Genomic DNA, 17159 nt, shown 5'->3' with positions numbered 1-17159 from the left:
CAGTGAACTTAATGAGTTTCTCAAGTTCTACTTGACCTTTGACATTTAGTTGCGAAAACTTCACATTTTCTTTTTTTATTACTTCAAACAGTACACAAGCTTAACTGCTAATTTGAATGATTTAGGATCAGTGTTGTTATATATATTTGATCACACTTTCTCAAAACAAATCAGCCATGGTCTGTTCTTTAATTCTGCCATGTTTGTTCACAGCATCTTCTACAAAGAGCAGCAAAGAAGGAAGTCCTGAGGCAGTAATTAAGGAAGAGCTCAAACAGGAAGATGAGGATGGGTCAGAGGTCAAGGTGAAATTGGAGAAGAGTGAGATCAAGGTCGAAGATGTCCAGATCAAACATGAAGTGAAAGAAGAGCCAGAAAACCAAGAAGAATCTGCAAAGGGAAGCAAAGCTGTTAAAGAAGAACAAGAGGTGTCACAATCTAAAAAGGAGTCGGTGTCAAGCAAAGAAGATGATGTGATTAAAAGCTCTGAAAATGCTAAGAAAGAACAAAAAGGTGATGATTCCAAAACGAAAGATCCTGAGGAATCAGAGAAGAAAGAGAGTGAGAAAAAGATAGAAAAGGAGCAGGAAGGAAAGAAAGATGAAAAATCTGAAAAGGTGAGTGAAGAGAAAGCCCAGGAGAAACATGGACCAGACAGACCAGAGTGCAAGGTAGATGACACAGGAGGAACAGGATCATCAGCTTCTCCAGAGTCAAAGAAGGATGAGAATGAAGGAAAGGAGTCTAAAGAGAAACCAGAAGAGAAGAAAACCCCTTCAGATAAACATGACAAACATTCTGTAAATAAGAGTGAGAAAACAGAGACAGATAAATCTGATGTCAGATCAGAAAAAAAGGAAACAAAACCAACGAAAGACCAAGAAGACAAGTCTGAAGAAAAGTCCAGCAGTGTTGAGGTGGGTGAAGAAAAGGGTATACCTACTGATGTACAGTCCAAGAAAGATGATAAAAAATCTTCAAGTGAAAAACACATTGAAGCCAATACAGTTGAGAAAAACATCTCAGAAGCTTCTAAAAAGATGGTTACATCCAATGAGAAGGGTAAACATAAGGTTTATAATGTTGACAAAGATTCATCAAAGGAAAAATCTGAGAGCAATAGTTCACAAAAGAAATCAGAAGAGTTGACAGAAAAGAAGAATTCTGAAAATGACTGTGATCAAAAATCCAAGAAATCAGATAATCTGGTGGAAACCGTAAACGATGATAGTAAATCACAAGAAACTGTCGGAAAAAAGGATGCAAAGAAAGACACTATTGATGAGAGTAAAGCAAATAAAGATTCAGGTTCAAAGTCAAAGGATTCTAGTTCTTCGAATGTTGATTGTGAAACGAAGTGTATAGGACAAAAAGAAAAGTCAGCTAGTGCCTCTAAACCTGATTCTAAAGTAGAAAAAGAGGATACAACCAAAGTATCCCTCAAGGGAACAACAGTGGAAATAATAGAAAGTAGGGGGAAGAAAGATGAAAAAAGAAAAGAAGAGGAGGAAACTGAAGAAAAGAAAGTGAAGAAAGATGAAACAAAAGATAAGAAAGACGAAACGAAAAATAAGAAAGAGGAAACAAAAGATAAGAAAGATGAAACAAAACATAAGAAAGATGAAACAAAAGATAAGAAAGATGAAACAAAAGATAAGAAAGATGAAACAAAACATAAGAAAGATGAAACAAAAGATAAGAAAGAGGAAACAAAAGATAAGAAAGATGAAACAAAACATAAGAAAGATGAAACAAAAGATAAGAAAGATGAAACAAAAGATAAGAAAGATGAAACAAAAGATAAGAAAGAAAAAACAAATGGAAAGAAAGACAAAATCAGAGGGGATAAAGAGGAAACAAAAGGAAAGAAGGAACAAGCGAAAGAGAAGTTAGAAGATGCAAAAGATAAGCAAACAAAAGAGGAAGAAGATTCTTCAGGTAAACATAAAGATATAGCCAGCTCAGGAGAAGCGGAAGAAGAGACAGAACCTGTCGAAAGAAAACTACAGACTGACAATGAAAAACTAAACAAACCCAACGAGGAAAGTGTAGAAAAAAGGGATATAAGTAGTGAAAAAACTGATTGTGAAAGTGATAATTCAAAAGATTGTGACAAATCTTCCAAAGACAGTAAGGCACAAAAAGAGGAATCAAACAAACAGACTAAAGATTCAGACTGTGTAACTTCAGAAGTGAAGGAACAATCTAAAGATTCTAGTGTTGATAGTGACAAAAAGTCTGATTCCAAGAAGTCTGCTCAATGTGCTAAAACAGACTCAAGTGGTGTAAGCTCAAAGGCAGAGGACAGTATAGAAAAAGATAGTGGTAAGAAGGAAAAGAAGGATAAGAAAAAGAAAGCTAAGTCTAGGAGAGGTAAAGATGATTCTCCCAAAGAGGACAGGGACAATAAGGATGGTTCTGTTAGTGTTAAAGAAGATAATGGAAGCGATAGTGTTGATGATAGTCCAGATGTTCAAGAAACAGTTAAGGGAAAGAGAAAAAAAGCTGTTAAACATAGTAAAAAGTCAGATAAGCCTTCCAAAGACAAAGATGTTGATGGAAGCTGTGATGAAGATGAGGAAGAAACTGTCACATCCAAAGAAAATGTTTCTAGAGCCAAACGTAGATCAAAGAAGGAAAAGAATCGAAAGGGTTCCGATGAAGATGAGAAGGATGAAGATTCAGAAAAGGATGAAGACACAAAGGAAGATAAGAAGGAAGAGTCTAGGAAAAGATCTGTACCTGAAGTAAAACCACGACCAACACCAACCAGAAGTTCTCGACGAGCCAGGAAGATGCCAGATAAATATGAGGACCTGGAAAATTTACCTTCACGGCGCTCAGCTAGAAAAAGGACGGTGCCAAAAGAATCTGAGACTGCAGAAAATGGTTCCTTAGATAGTGAAAATTCTAAAGATACACCTGGTAAAACTAAAACAGCTCGGAAGTTGAAGGATGGTAATGATGATTCCGATACCGAAGACTATGATCATAATAAGGAAAATTCAATGAAGCGGAAAGGAGGAAGAGGCGTGAAAAGAACAGCTGATCGTGGCTCAAAGGAACCAACTGGAAAGAAAGCAAAACGAGGTGCATCCAGAAGTCGTGGTGGCCAAAGGTCAAGGGCAAAGCGAAAAGGAAATGTGTCTTCATCAGAGAGTGATAGTGAAGATGTGCCCCTCAGTAGGGTGAAAGGAGGTAAAGGTCGAGGAGGAAGAGCAGCAAGAGGGGGAAGTGCACGTGGGCGGGGAAGAGGAGCAGCACCAGATCCTGTCGTTACAAACGGAGACAAGACTCAAGTAAGAATTAGATGCACAGATTTCTATGTGATTTATCTTTGTATTTTCTTGAAGACTAATTCCCAAATAATCCATGTCTTTGAAGGAAACCAAAAGTGGCTGTGGTTGATGTGAGACCACTGTGACTTTAGTTGATGTGTGACCACTGTGACTTTAGTTGATGTGTGACCACTGTGACTTACATTGATGTGTGACCAGTGTGACTTTACTTGATGTGTGACTTTAGTTGATGTGTGACCACTGTGACTTCAGTTGATGTGTGACCACTGTGACTTTAGTTGATGTGTGACCACTGTGACTTTAGTTGATGTGAGACCACTGTGACTTTAGTTGATGTGAGACCAGTGTGACTTTAGTTGATGTGTGACCACTGTGACTTGAGTTGATGTGTGACCAGTTTGACTTTAGCATGTTTAGTTGATGTGTGACCAGGGTGACTTTAGTTGATGTGTGACCACTGTGACTTACGTTGGTGTGAGACCAGTGTGACTTCAGTTGATGTGTGACCACTGTGACTTTAGTTGATGTGTGACCACTGTGACTTTAGTTGATGTGAGACCACTGTGACTTTAGTTGATGTGAGACCAGTGTGACTTTAGTTGATGTGTGACCACTGTGACTTGAGTTGATGTGTGACCAGTTTGACTTTAGCATGTTTAGTTGATGTGTGACCAGGGTGACTTTAGTTGATGTGTGACCACTGTGACTTACGTTGGTGTGAGACCAGTGTGACTTTAGTTGATGTGTGACCACTGTGACTTACATTGATGTGTGACCAGTGCGACTTTAGTTGATGTGTGACCACTGTGACTTACATTGATGTGTGACCAGTGTGACTTTACTTGATGTGTGACTTTAGTTGATGTGTGACCACTGTGACTTCAGTTGATGTGTGACCACTGTGACTTACGTTGATGTGTGTCCACTGTGACTTTAGTTGATGTGTGACCACTGTGACTTTAGTTGATGTGTGACCACTGTGACTTTAGTTGATGTGTGACTTTAGTTGATGTGAGACCACTGTGACTTCAGTTGATGTGTGACCACTGTGACTTACGTTGATGTGTGTCCACTGTGACTTTACTTGATGTGTGACTTTAGTTGATGTGAGACCAGTGTGACTTCAGTTGATGTGTGACCACTGTGACTTCAGTTGATGTGTGACCACTGTGACTTTAGTTGATGTGTGACCACTGTAACTTTAGTTGATGTGTGACCACTGTGACTTCAGTTGATGTGTGACCACTGTGACTTTAGTTGATGTGTGACTTTAGTTGATGTGTGACCACTGTGACTTTAGTTGATGTGTGACCACTGTGACTTCAGTTGATGTGTGACCACTGTGACTTCAGTTGATGTGTGACCACTGTGACTTTAGTTGATGTGTGACCAGGGTGACTTTAGTTGATGTGTGACCACTGTGACTTCAGTTGATGTGTGACCACTGTGACTTTAGTTGATGTGTGACCACTGTGACTTACATTGATGTGTGACCAGTGCGACTTTAGTTGATGTGAGACCAGTGTGACTTTAGTTGATGTGTGACCACTGTGACTTTAGTTGATGTGTGACCAGGGTGACTTTAGTTGATGTGTGACCACTGTGACTTTAGTTGATGTGTGACCAGGGTGACTTTAGTTGATGTGAGACCACTGTGACTTTAGTTGATGTGTGACCACTGTGACTTTAGTTGATGTGTGACCACTGTGACTTTAGTTGATGTGTGACCAGGGTGACTTTAGTTGATGTGAGACCACTGTGACTTTAGTTGATGTGTGACCACTGTGACTTTAGTTGATGTGTGACCACTGTGACTTTAGTTGATGTGTGACCACTGTGACTTACATTGATGTGTGACCAGTGCGACTTTAGTTGATGTGAGACCAGTGTGACTTTAGTTGATGTGTGACCACTGTGACTTTAGTTGATGTGTGACCAGTTTGACTTTAGCATGTTTAGTTGATGTGTGACCAGGGTGACTTTAGTTGATGTGAGACCACTGTGAATTTAGTTGATGTGTGACCACTGTGACTTTAGTATGACTGACCATATAGACAGTTGAATACATGGACAGCATTTTATCACACACTATAGTGCAGTGAACTTTTCTGCCACTATTTCAGTGCTTTCAGTTTTACATGCTTTTGTTTGTTGCAACGTTTGAGAATTAGTTAAATTAGACATCACAAAATAAGTTTTGTTGCTTTACGTTTATGAGTATAACATTTTTAGTCCACTAGTCCTTATAATGATAATATGTAGCAAAACCCTTAAGATGACATTGACAAATTTGTTAAAGTCCTTACGATACCTTAACTATTTGACACTTTGGCAAGGACTACAGGACTAGTGCCAATTTCTAACGCTGGCCTATGTTGAACATTGCTTGCTCATGTTGCTCATGTCCATATCATCATCTATCACCAGAAAAAGAAACAAGTGTCTGAAACCAGCAGTGATGATTCAGACTACTGCCCAGGGAAGAAGAAGGGGAAAGGCAAGGGTCGAGGTCGAGCACGGAAGAGGAAGGCGTCTGATGCTGAGGATTCCAGTGAAAATGGACCCAAGAGGGGAGGGCGGCGCCGGAAAAGGCCACCGTCTTCTGATTCATTTAGTGATGACCTGTCCGAGTCTTCAGAAGACCTGGTGTTTGGGCCATCAGGCGAGGACGAGTTTCAGCAAGAGGAGCTCAACACTGATGACGAGGACTTCTTAACTCCCAAGGGCAGGAACTATCAGAGACAGATTGCCAGAGCAGGTATGCAAGTAAATAGACATGATAGATGTTAAAATGATATGTGTTTAGATACACTGATCTGACGTGGGATGTTGTGAGATCAACATTAAGAAATTGTTTATAGTTATACCAACAAATTCCATCTGTCTTTCCGTGGTCAATTTTTGTGTGTGACCAATAAATTGAAAACTGCAAAATAGATTCTTTTCAAACATGGTGAAAACTATTTATACCTATAGGAGAGGTGCAGTATGAAGTTTGAACTCAATATTTGGATTTTCTGAAAAATTACAGCTTACTTTTATTTCAAGGTAGACACAATTTTATGGATTACAACTTCTTTAATACTGTAAAAAGCGACGTTTCGGTATAGATCCTTATACCGTTGTCAAGCAGGACTAAATGAGGGACAAAGAACAGAATATATATAGTAGGTGGAGGATTAACGGTAGAGGATTAACAGTAACAACAATTGCATACATGAGTGGGATAACATAGGTAAGGTGTTGACAACAAGGGGATAATACTGTCACAACACGATGGACAGAGAACACACAGGTGGAAGTCAATAGGGACATGAAGCCAATTAAACATGATAAGTGATTATTGCTTGATGAGTTCATAGTCGGCAAATGGGATGAAATACCCTTGATCTCTGTTGATTGATGGCTTGTGGCGGCGAATGTGAACTGCTTCTGTTCTGTTCTTTTAGTGAAATCATGGCGGTTGTTTTATTTGTTACGCAGAAATATTTTACTGAAACATTTGTGCGACCTAGAACTAGAAAACTTAACCAACATGGATTATTTTCAAATTTAAGGAACAGTTTCCATACTTATAGAAGAGGTTATATTTTAATTAAGTTTAATTTTGATGTGTGTATTTTCTGAGAAAATATTGCTTTTTCATGTTTTGAACTTAAAAAAATATGTTGGAGTCGAAGGCAGAGGTATTAGTGAGCCCTGCAAAGTTCTGGGTGGGTTGGACTAGGCAGCGCATCCTGGGAAAAGTCCCATTCGCTGTCTAGGCTGCGTGTAGAGGGGGCAAGGGTCCTGAGCTGATGATGAGCCTCACGTTTCGTCCTGTTTTATTAAAGTGTTAATGAGAAAATGATAGGTTATAAGCGTGTATGAACGTGTTTGAAAAATAACATCACAGTACAGTGAAACTCCATTAATGTTGATGAAGGCAGGGACATGCGACAAGCCCTCCATGGGATGTCGCATCAGGTGAACTTCAGCCAAACAGTGTCATGGCTTGAACTTTCTAAATTCTTGGTATGTGAAGCATTCAAAGTATAGTGATTTCTGTAACCTGAAAACGAACATGAATGAGCTAGAGTCTTGCTAGCAGGTCTACATACTGTCCACTTACACCTCGTATTCGATGTTTCCAGAGAAAGACAACTTCCAGCCCGGTGCAGATGATACACCATGTACCAAGTGCAAGAGATACGACCATCCCGAATGGGTAAGTGGCATACCTGATACATGGGTACATCTACGTCAGTTAACTCATACTTTCAGATGTCCATGAGCTATGGTTCTTTCAATAACTGCAAAAGACATTGACCTTGCCAACTTTCATTCACACATCAGATGTTCTATAAGTGTTCAGTGTTGATCAGTGGGCTTGAAAGTCGAGGTATTGATGTAGAGTTTGGCAGTTGGTCTGTGTGGATATTGTGATGCCAAACACGGTTGGATACAGCTTTTGTGGGAGAATTGGGGTCAGATTTTCATAAAATGTCAACCCCAAAGTTATATTTCACACCTTCGGCGCCATTGCTTCATCCCCACAATCTGTTCATGCAGCAGTGGATACAGGATTTCCAGAAGGGTGCAGGGAGGAGAGATGCATATTTTCCTATTTGTCATATGACATCTCTTCACCGACATTCATGAGAGCACAAGCAGATAACGCATGCTGAGTGCACATGAACTTGTTGTTAGTCAGTTAGAGTAATATACAGCCCTGGTACAGTATTAGAGACATCTCTTTTCTCCCACTGTCCCGAGATCGCCTGTGACTCAAACTGCCTGATAACGAGTTCTTGTGCTGAATGTAGGTGATACGTGGAAACCATGAAGCCATATAGAGTCACACCACAATCACATCATTTGCAGATGTCAACCATTTAAAATTTTCAACTTTGATGCTGAAAGAAGTAACGTTCAAACGTACTTAGGTCAAACCCTTGGCAACAAACTGATAACCTTTTATGGTTTGTACTTGTCATTGGAAGTTTTGGAAGATATATTTACACTGGTAGTCTATAAATATTTGGTTCAGTTTGACTCCTGTTATGTAATAATGATTTGAACAAAATTGTCAAAGGGAACTATCCCCAATGCCACATTTAAAAACAAACACACACACACACACACACACACACACACACACACACACACACACACACACACACACACACACACACACACACACACACACACACACACACACACACATTTTATTGAAACAACAATTAATACAATAAACAACAACATCAGAAAATATGGATCTGCATGACTAGATAGATTATGAATCACGTTTAGATGATAAATAGTTACATTTGTTACTAACAGTTAAGAGGCTTATGTGGAATTGTGGGAATCGGATGATAATCGACGAGGTAGGCTGACCAATCAGATTTCAGAACACACTATTGGTTTACAGTTTTATTTTGAATGCCATCATCAACCAAACCAAGGAATAGTGGTTGGCATATATATACTTTTTGATACCAGTGGATGGTTCTCTTTCATATCGGGGCGGTCGGGTAGCCTAGTGGTTAAACCGTTCGCTCGTCACACCAAAGACCCGGGTTTGATTCCTGACATGGGTTAAATGTTTGAAGCCCATTTCTGGTGCCCCCTGCCATGATATTGCTGGAATATTGCGTAAAACCTTACTCACTCACACTCTCTTTCATATCGCTATATGTGTCATCCTGAACCATATTGTTTGGTTGGTGTGGGGCAAGAAACCTTTGTACATGGACATACACTCCTAACTCAATTTTTATATTTCAGTGGCTTGGTTCAGTTTGGCTTCATGGTATTTGAAAGGAGGAATAATGAAACCTGTCACACTTAGCTGCACTCACGAGTGCCTTGTGCAAGTTCTCATAATGGTTTATAAGTGCATCTAGTGCCATAATGATAACAGAGCTAAAACAATACCAAGTGCAAAGAACAAATGCAAGTTCCACTATTTAGGTTACAAAAACACACCCATCAGGTTCTGCTTGAAACTGAAGGTAGAGGGCCTTAATCCTGAGCTATGATTCTTGACTCTGGGTGTTTAAGTTTTTTAACAAAAGCATGTAGTGTTTTTCCTGTATTATTGAGCGACAGAAAACACCAAAATTATTAGTATTATGCCAGTTCTTATAAACTGCTATTTGTTTTATTTGTCATGACACCGCCTGCGTGGAGACTGAGATGCACCCATATGAACTAATTAAGCACAAACAGTTGCAGGTTGCGCTGGTTTCACAATTTCCATGTACAGAAAGTCATTATTTACATAGTTTTCAATGAAAGTTTACTTTGAATATAAGTACAATTTTAGCGCACCCCCTCCTCTATGTGTGGAATATCTGTAAGAGATTATGTGGAGTGATTAATGTGTGAGTGAGTGAAAACTATTTTTTGGAGCTGTAGCTGTTTTGCAGTCATTCTCTGCAAGCACTATGTATGTTACAAATATTTATGCTTGATCCATGTGTAGGTTATTGATTGCTCTTGATTTCAGATTCTGCTCTGTGATAAATGTGATAGTGGGTACCACACCGCCTGTCTCCGACCTCCAATCATGATCATCCCGGACGGAGACTGGTACTGTCCACCATGTCAACATGTAAGTCACTTCAACATAGTCTACTGGAGTATATCACAGGGATGACACAGGCTGGGAGAAGGACTTGAAGCTTGACATCCATCTTGAAAAGTCCATGAGTAGATTCTGACATGAGCATGATGAGTAGATCTTGACAATGGATAATATTACTTGTCAACTGGTGTTGAGGGGTACAATGGCTCACCATATCAGCGAGGAACCGGTTGACAAGAATTTTATCTGACCAGAATTTTCGCCCCTTTATCTGAAATATCTTCATCACTATGAATAGCAAACCGTTTCCCAGACACCCTGACTGCTAGCAGACAAAGTAAACACATCAAGAAGTATCGGCCTCCCATTACAATCCTATATCCTCGGTTAAATTTGCTAAAATGCATTTGATATGTTAATGAATTTCAAGATAATCAAATCACTATTTGCATTGGTAAGATATGAAATTTGTACCTTATCTGTCAGCTGGGGACACAGGAAAGTGCCCTTTCTGTAACCAATCAGAAACAAGTAGTGTCTTAAAGAGTCTTTCATTTTCCGGTGTAATCCAAATTACAACAATGTGTTACTTGAAAATAAATATATCTTTTCATAGTTTTTAATGTTGAAATCTCTCAGTAACTTCTGAGGAAACAAATTGTATCTTCCTACCAGTGATCGCTGCCACAGTGAATTTCTGTATGAACTCATGTTAGTATTAGGCTTGTCACATTTCCATTTTTGTTGTGATTTTGTGTGTTGTATACACTCCCTTTTACTTGTACAGCAATATTAATGTGACAGCCATGAGATAAGGAACCTTGTGGGTGAAGCATCACATTTTGACTTTTCATTTATAACTTCGTCTTCCGAACACAAAAATACAATTAACAAGCTTCAATTCACATTTATTACGGAGATACATGACGTCAAACATTTGGACTCATTTTCCGACTTATAACTGTTTCTGTAATCATGGTAATAATTGCCATTTTCAGACATAATGTCTTATGTCTGAAAGTAGAAATGTATGCTGAAAGATTTTGAAATGTTTTTATTACATTACGCACAAGAAGAGAGAAATACGATATTTTTGTACAGTTGGCACACATTGCGATCTTCACTGAAGTAAGTTGATGTCATATGTCTTTATATCATCATAGCACAATTGAACCTAGCACTGTTTTAAACTTCTGTCCAGTAGCCTGAACTTCTCTGTCATAATCAGAAGTTCTTACATCTGGACTTCTACTAGTAGGAATGTTAGAGTGAATAAAATGTAGCTATGTATCCTCTTGCTCCAGACTGCTACATTATGAAATGTGTTTTGTTTTTTAAACAGGTAATGCTGGTGCAGGTTCTACAAGAAAATCTTCTCAACCTTGATGTCTCTTTAAAAAAGAGAGAGCGGTTAGTGAGAAGGTAGGAGCTTTATTTTTTAAGCATCAACTTCCATATAATCTTTGAACCAAACAGTCCAGTCATCCATGGCACCGCCTATCGATCCTTATGATCATGTGTTCGAATCCCACATTCACCCTGGTTATGGTTTGCCTGCACCATACATATGCTAATTGGTTCCTCTAAAGTTGAGAATGCTGCAGGTTCCACTAAAGTTGAGAATGCTGCAGGTTCCACTAAAGTTGAGAATGCTGCAGGTTCCACTAAAGTTGAGAATGCTGCAGGTTCCACTAAAGTTGAGAATGCTGCAGGTTCCACTAAAGTTATGAATGCTGCAGGTTCCACTAAAGTTGAGAATGCTGCAGGTTCCACTAAAGTTGAGAATGCTGCAGGTTCCACTAAAGTTGAGAATGCTGCAGGTTCCACTAAAGTTGAGAATGCTGCAGGTTCCACTAAAGTTATGAATGCTGCAGGTTCCACTAAAGTTGAGAATGCTGCAGGTTCCACTAAAGTTGAGAATGCTGCAGGTTCCACTAAAGTTATGAATGCTGCAGGTTCCACTAAAGTTGAGAATGCTGCAGGTTCCACTAAAGTTATGAATGCTGCAGGTTCCACTAAAGTTGAGAATGCTGCAGGTTCCACTAAAGTTGAGAATGCTGCAGGTTCCACTAAAGTTGAGAATGCTGCAGGTTCCACTAAAGTTATGAATGCTGCAGGTTCCACTAAAGTTGAGAATGCTGCAGGTTCCACTAAAGTTGAGAATGCTGCAGGTTCCACTAAAGTTGAGAATGCTGCAGGTTCCACTAAAGTTATGAATGCTGCAGGTTCCACTAAAGTTGAGAATGCTGCAGGTTCCACTAAAGTTGAGAATGCTGCAGGTTCCACTAAAGTTGAGAATGCTGCAGGTTCCACTAAAGTTGAGAATGCTGCAGGTTCCACTAAAGTTGAGAATGCTGCAGGTTCCACTAAAGTTATGAATGCTGCAGGTTCCACTAAAGTTGAGAATGCTGCAGGTTCCACTAAAGTTGAGAATGCTGCAGGTTCCACTAAAGTTGAGAATGCTGCAGGTTCCACTAAAGTTGAGAATGCTGCAGGTTCCACTAAAGTTATGAATGCTGCAGGTTCCACTAAAGTTGAGAATGCTGCAGGTTCCACTAAAGTTGAGAATGCTGCAGGTTCCACTAAAGTTGAGAATGCTGCAGGTTCCACTAAAGTTATGAATGCTGCAGGTTCCACTAAAGTTATGAATGCTGCAGGTTCCACTAAAGTTGAGAATGCTGCAGGTTCCACTAAAGTTGAGAATGCTGCAGGTCCCACTAAAGTTGAAAATGCTGCAGGTTCCACTAAAGTTGAGACCCGTGATCTGGTTTAGAATAGGTCTTGAGCAACCCATGTTTGCCGTAAAAGACGACTATGCTTGTCGTAAGAGGTGACTAATGGGATCGGGTGGTCAGGCCCGCTGCCTTGGTTAATGCATGTCATCTTATCTCATTTGCGTGGATCAATGCTCATGATGTCAATCACTGGATTGTCTTGTACAGACTCGATTTTTTTCAGACCGCCGTCATATAGCTGGAATATTGCTGAGTGCGGCGTTAAGCAACAAACAAACAAACTAAAGTTGAAAATGCTGCATGCATTTGCTGATTTTCTCCAACATTAAGCTGACGTGGTGTCAGGGGCAGAAATTAGCGCTGGCCTACTAGCCTGAGTCATTTTCACTTAGGTTGAAGGTATCCTAAGGGCTGGTAGCATTGTTAACATTGTATCATCACTTTTAGGGCAAGTAGAAGTTGTAGGTTAATTTCTATCCCTGGATATGACTGAAATACCTTTCAAAGCAATGTTAAACCAAACTCACTTTGAATCAGACTTGATATGTAAAATATTTCAATAACCACTTACCAACATCTAGACATTGAATACATTCCAGCCTTGTTCTGTGACACACAAAGATCTGTAGTATTGACAGTGTCAAGTGTACATGTAATATTATGTGTTGTTTCCTTTTCAGAAAAGAACGTCTAGCCTTTGTCGGTATCAGTTTGGATAACATTCTAAAAGAGGTACGCAATGGTTCATAGTGATCGCGTTTTATGTCATGTAGATATTAGATATTTGAGATCAACTTGCTGATCACAGGTGTAAGTGCAGAGTTACGGCCCTTTGGGGACCTTTGCTTGAGATCAGTGGTGATGACAAAGTTTTGTGAAGTGTTTAGCCAGACTAAAATATAGTGATGACATCTATTACTAGGGCATATTTTGATCAGGGATCTCAATCATATTGTGTTAGAAGATAAATACCATGTGTGTGTCTATTTCCAGGATTTTATCGAGTATTTGCATCTTGGAAATTCATCTCGAGACCCAAAAGCGTCAGCTTGAGGGACTTGAATGAAAATTTCCAAGATGCAAATACTCGATAAAATCCCGGAAATAGACACACACATAGTATTTATCGATATTGTAAACCTATTGTTTTATTTAGAAAAAAACATGCACACTCTTTAACATCTCTTACTTACTCACCCTTTGCTTTCGCTTCCTTCAGGGAATGCAAATCATATTTTCACCCTTTGACATTTGGTCATGTGACCCAAATTAGCCAATCACAACACAGAACACACTTTCTATAGGTTTAGAATTTCCAATAAAATTTCAAATCACCTGGACAGGACAAGAAGAGCAACATTCAACTGCACAAGGAGAGGGAGGAAAGGATGATGGCGATAATGACGAAGCGGCTGATGGAGGAGGAGAGAGACGTTCCTGATGAAGTGTACTCCAAGAGGTCATGCCGATCTCGCCAGTCCATGAGCTACAGGTTCACCGAGTATGACAATCTCATCAACAGCGCCATCGGGGATGACATTAAGGAGGAATCATATGAAGAGGACAGCTACTCAGGTAATATACCCAGCTGTCTCTCAATCAATGGAACACACGTAGGAAACTAGACTTGTCTCTGCCAGTTTAAAAAAACTTGAAAGTTTGGGATTTTTTTCCTTGGTAAGGGCAATTTTTTTTATCATTTCTGGGCTTAAGTCTGTTCTTGAAACCTTCCTGTTTGGGACATTTATGTGGGATAAACAAATAAGTATTTTTTCCTTCTTTAAGAAGTGTAAGTTGAGTTAAAGAGCTCACTCAATTTTCATTAGGTTGCAGAGGTTAAAGTACTTTCAAAAGTAGAAATAAAAACATTTGTGTATATTGACCTCGAAATTGATTCATACTATGAAATATTGGTTACTCTTTAAGACTCAGTTATTTACGCTGATGATGTGTGTTCTATACACTCACTCAACCATCATGCTATACTTCAGGCCACAAGAGTCTTGCTAACAATATTTATGGTGTCAGTGGGGGCATGGGTGGCCCAGTCATCTGAGGCGCTGCAATTCGCTGTGCAGAGTTGCATCCCTTAGGTACGCCAGAAACCTGTAATTATGGGTCCGAATCCCGGTTTTGCCCCAATTATGTTTCTAGGTCTGTCAGCACCATAACCATGCTTGTGGGTTTCCCCGAAGTGCTAAAGGTCTGAGACCTCCATCACTTCGGGCTTTCCTCCCACATTAAGCTGACACGCCATGATATAACTGGAATACTGTTAAAAGCGGCGTTAAACCAAACTCACTCACTCACTCACTCACTCACTCACTCACTCACTCACTCACTCACTCACTCACTCACTCACTCACTCACTCACTCACGTCCATTACAACTGATGTGACTTTTCTTTCGAGGCAATACAAGTTGCCTCCCTTACTCATTTCTTAGTGTAGGGTTACCGAAATACGTGCCCTGGAGATACGGAGGATGTAGTGAATGTAGTGATGCAGATTCTTGAGATCAGCTTGTCATTAGCTAAGCCTTTACCTGTACAGATGGGAGTGGTGGAGGGGGAGGCGGAGGAGGCAAGGACATGTCCAACATCACAGGTCGTCCTCCACCTGTTGTCAACCGAGAAAGGAAAAGCCAGAAGGCCCGCCGACGACGACGTCTCACGCAGCTGGACAGCGATGAAGAAGGGGATGAGAGTGATGAATACCAGGCTTCCAAGTGAGTAGCCCGGCCTTGTAGTGGTTTACAATGGTGTAATGATTTTATTATTAGAGCAAGAGCAATAGTGTTTGCAGTGTTATTTTACGAAGTATATGACACAAACAGACTGATAACGAGTTCTTGTGCTAAATGTAGGCGATACCAGGAAGCCATATAGAGTCACACCACAATCACATCATTTGCAGATGTCAACCATTTAAAATTTTCAACTTTGATGCTGAAAGAAGTAACGTTCAAACGTACTTTGGTCAAATCCTTGGCAACAAACTGATAACCTTTTATGTTTTGTAGTTCTCATTGGAAGTTTGGGAAGATTATTTACACTGGTAGTCTATAAATATTTGGTTCAGTTTGACTCCTGTTATGTAATAATGATTTGAAGAAAATTGTCAAAGGGAACTATCCCCAAGTTACATCATTTAAAAGCATGCACGCACGCACGCACGCACGCACGCACGCACGCACGCACGCACGCACGCACGCACAAATAAATAAATCCATATCAATGCCTACAACAGGTCCAGATCTTTTGATTTCAAGTTGTTGTTGGGGTGTTTTTTTTGGGGGGGGGGGGATTTTGCGCTTCATCACTTGATGTTTCAAGACTTTGATCATGTTTTCATCTCAGGGATAGAAAATGATGTAGGATTTATATCCTAAGAGCAAATCCCCTTGGTGGAATGAAAGATTAAATTCTTCATGTACAATGTGACAATATTTATGTGTTCCAGAGACTCTGCCTCAGAAATGAGTTATGAGGAACCAGTGAGTGAGGTGGATTCGGAGGCATCAGACTGGCGGCCGCGGACAGGCCGACCTGGTGTCCGACCAACACGGGTACGAACCTCCCGCGGAATCAGGAGGAAGTGGTCTCGCTTTGATGATGATTTTGGTAAGAAATTACTTTGTTCAATGGGAACACCACATCAGTGATCATGGTTACTGTTGACTACTTCAGAATCTAAGGGAGTATGTTTCCTTGTGTAGGAAAGTTATTTTAGATGCTTACTCCTCGTCTAAGAATAGGTTCGTAGCCCTCTGTTGTTTGTCGTGAGATACAACGAATTTAGAGCAGATGATCTGGCTCATGATAAATCCCAGATCTGTCTGGCCAGTATTCACTTGTTTACCAGTATTCACTTATTTACAGGCTGCTGTGACAGATGGAATATTTATTATCCCCTGCACCAACGAAGTGGTGGGGGGGGGGGGATATAGAAATGGGTTCCGTCCATCCTTTCGTCCATGTGTGTGTGCGTCCCTAAATCTTTTCCAGAGCATAACTCAGAAACTGTTAAATATTTCTCTACGAAACTTTGCATGTCCATCAGACTCATGATGAACTGGTTGACTGGCCTTTTGCTATTTAGGAATTTTAGAAATTTTTATTTTTTACGTTTCCATGGCAACAAGTTGGACTTAGGTTCTATAAGGGTGGTGTTCATTTCCGGAGCGTAACTCAAAAACTGTTAGATACTTTCTTACAAAACTTGGCATTTCTACCAGGCACATACTGAACTGGTGCCTTTTGCTATTAAGGAATTTTATAAATTTTTATTTTATTTCTTATGTTTCCATGGAAACAAGTTTGACTTAGGTTCTTTTGGGTAGAGTTTGTTTCCGGAGCGTAACTAAAAACCCATTCAATACTTTCGAACAAAACTTTGCATGTTTACCAGACACATGCTGAACTGGTGCCTTTTGCTACTTAAGAATTTTAGAAATTTGTATTTTTTGAATTTCCATGGCAACAAGTTTGACTTGGTTCTATAAGGGTGGGGTTCGTTTCCGGAGCATAACTCAAAAAACGTTAAATACTTATAA

At 39.9% G+C, this 17159-nt stretch overlaps 1 protein-coding gene across 1 annotated transcript in view; it reads left to right on the top strand.

The window, feature by feature from the left end:
* The window catches only part of LOC124141358 (remodeling and spacing factor 1-like), a 38719-nt gene that overhangs the window by 12328 nt on the left and 9232 nt on the right, over positions 1 to 17159 (top strand). The window contains exons 7-15 of the mRNA XM_046509351.2: positions 214 to 3299; positions 5727 to 6057; positions 7433 to 7506; positions 9793 to 9897; positions 11213 to 11292; positions 13286 to 13337; positions 13949 to 14180; positions 15158 to 15332; positions 16067 to 16227. Coding sequence (XP_046365307.2) covers positions 214 to 3299; positions 5727 to 6057; positions 7433 to 7506; positions 9793 to 9897; positions 11213 to 11292; positions 13286 to 13337; positions 13949 to 14180; positions 15158 to 15332; positions 16067 to 16227 — 4296 coding nt within the window. The remainder of the gene's footprint in view (positions 1 to 213; positions 3300 to 5726; positions 6058 to 7432; positions 7507 to 9792; positions 9898 to 11212; positions 11293 to 13285; positions 13338 to 13948; positions 14181 to 15157; positions 15333 to 16066; positions 16228 to 17159) is intronic.

This window comes from Haliotis rufescens, unplaced genomic scaffold, assembly GCF_023055435.1.
Source record: "Haliotis rufescens isolate VD_foot unplaced genomic scaffold, xgHalRufe1.0.p SCAF_25, whole genome shotgun sequence".
NCBI lineage: Eukaryota > Metazoa > Mollusca > Gastropoda > Lepetellida > Haliotidae > Haliotis > Haliotis rufescens.
Note: the sequence above shows the minus strand (reverse complement) of the source record. Positions and strands in the feature narration are given on the sequence as shown.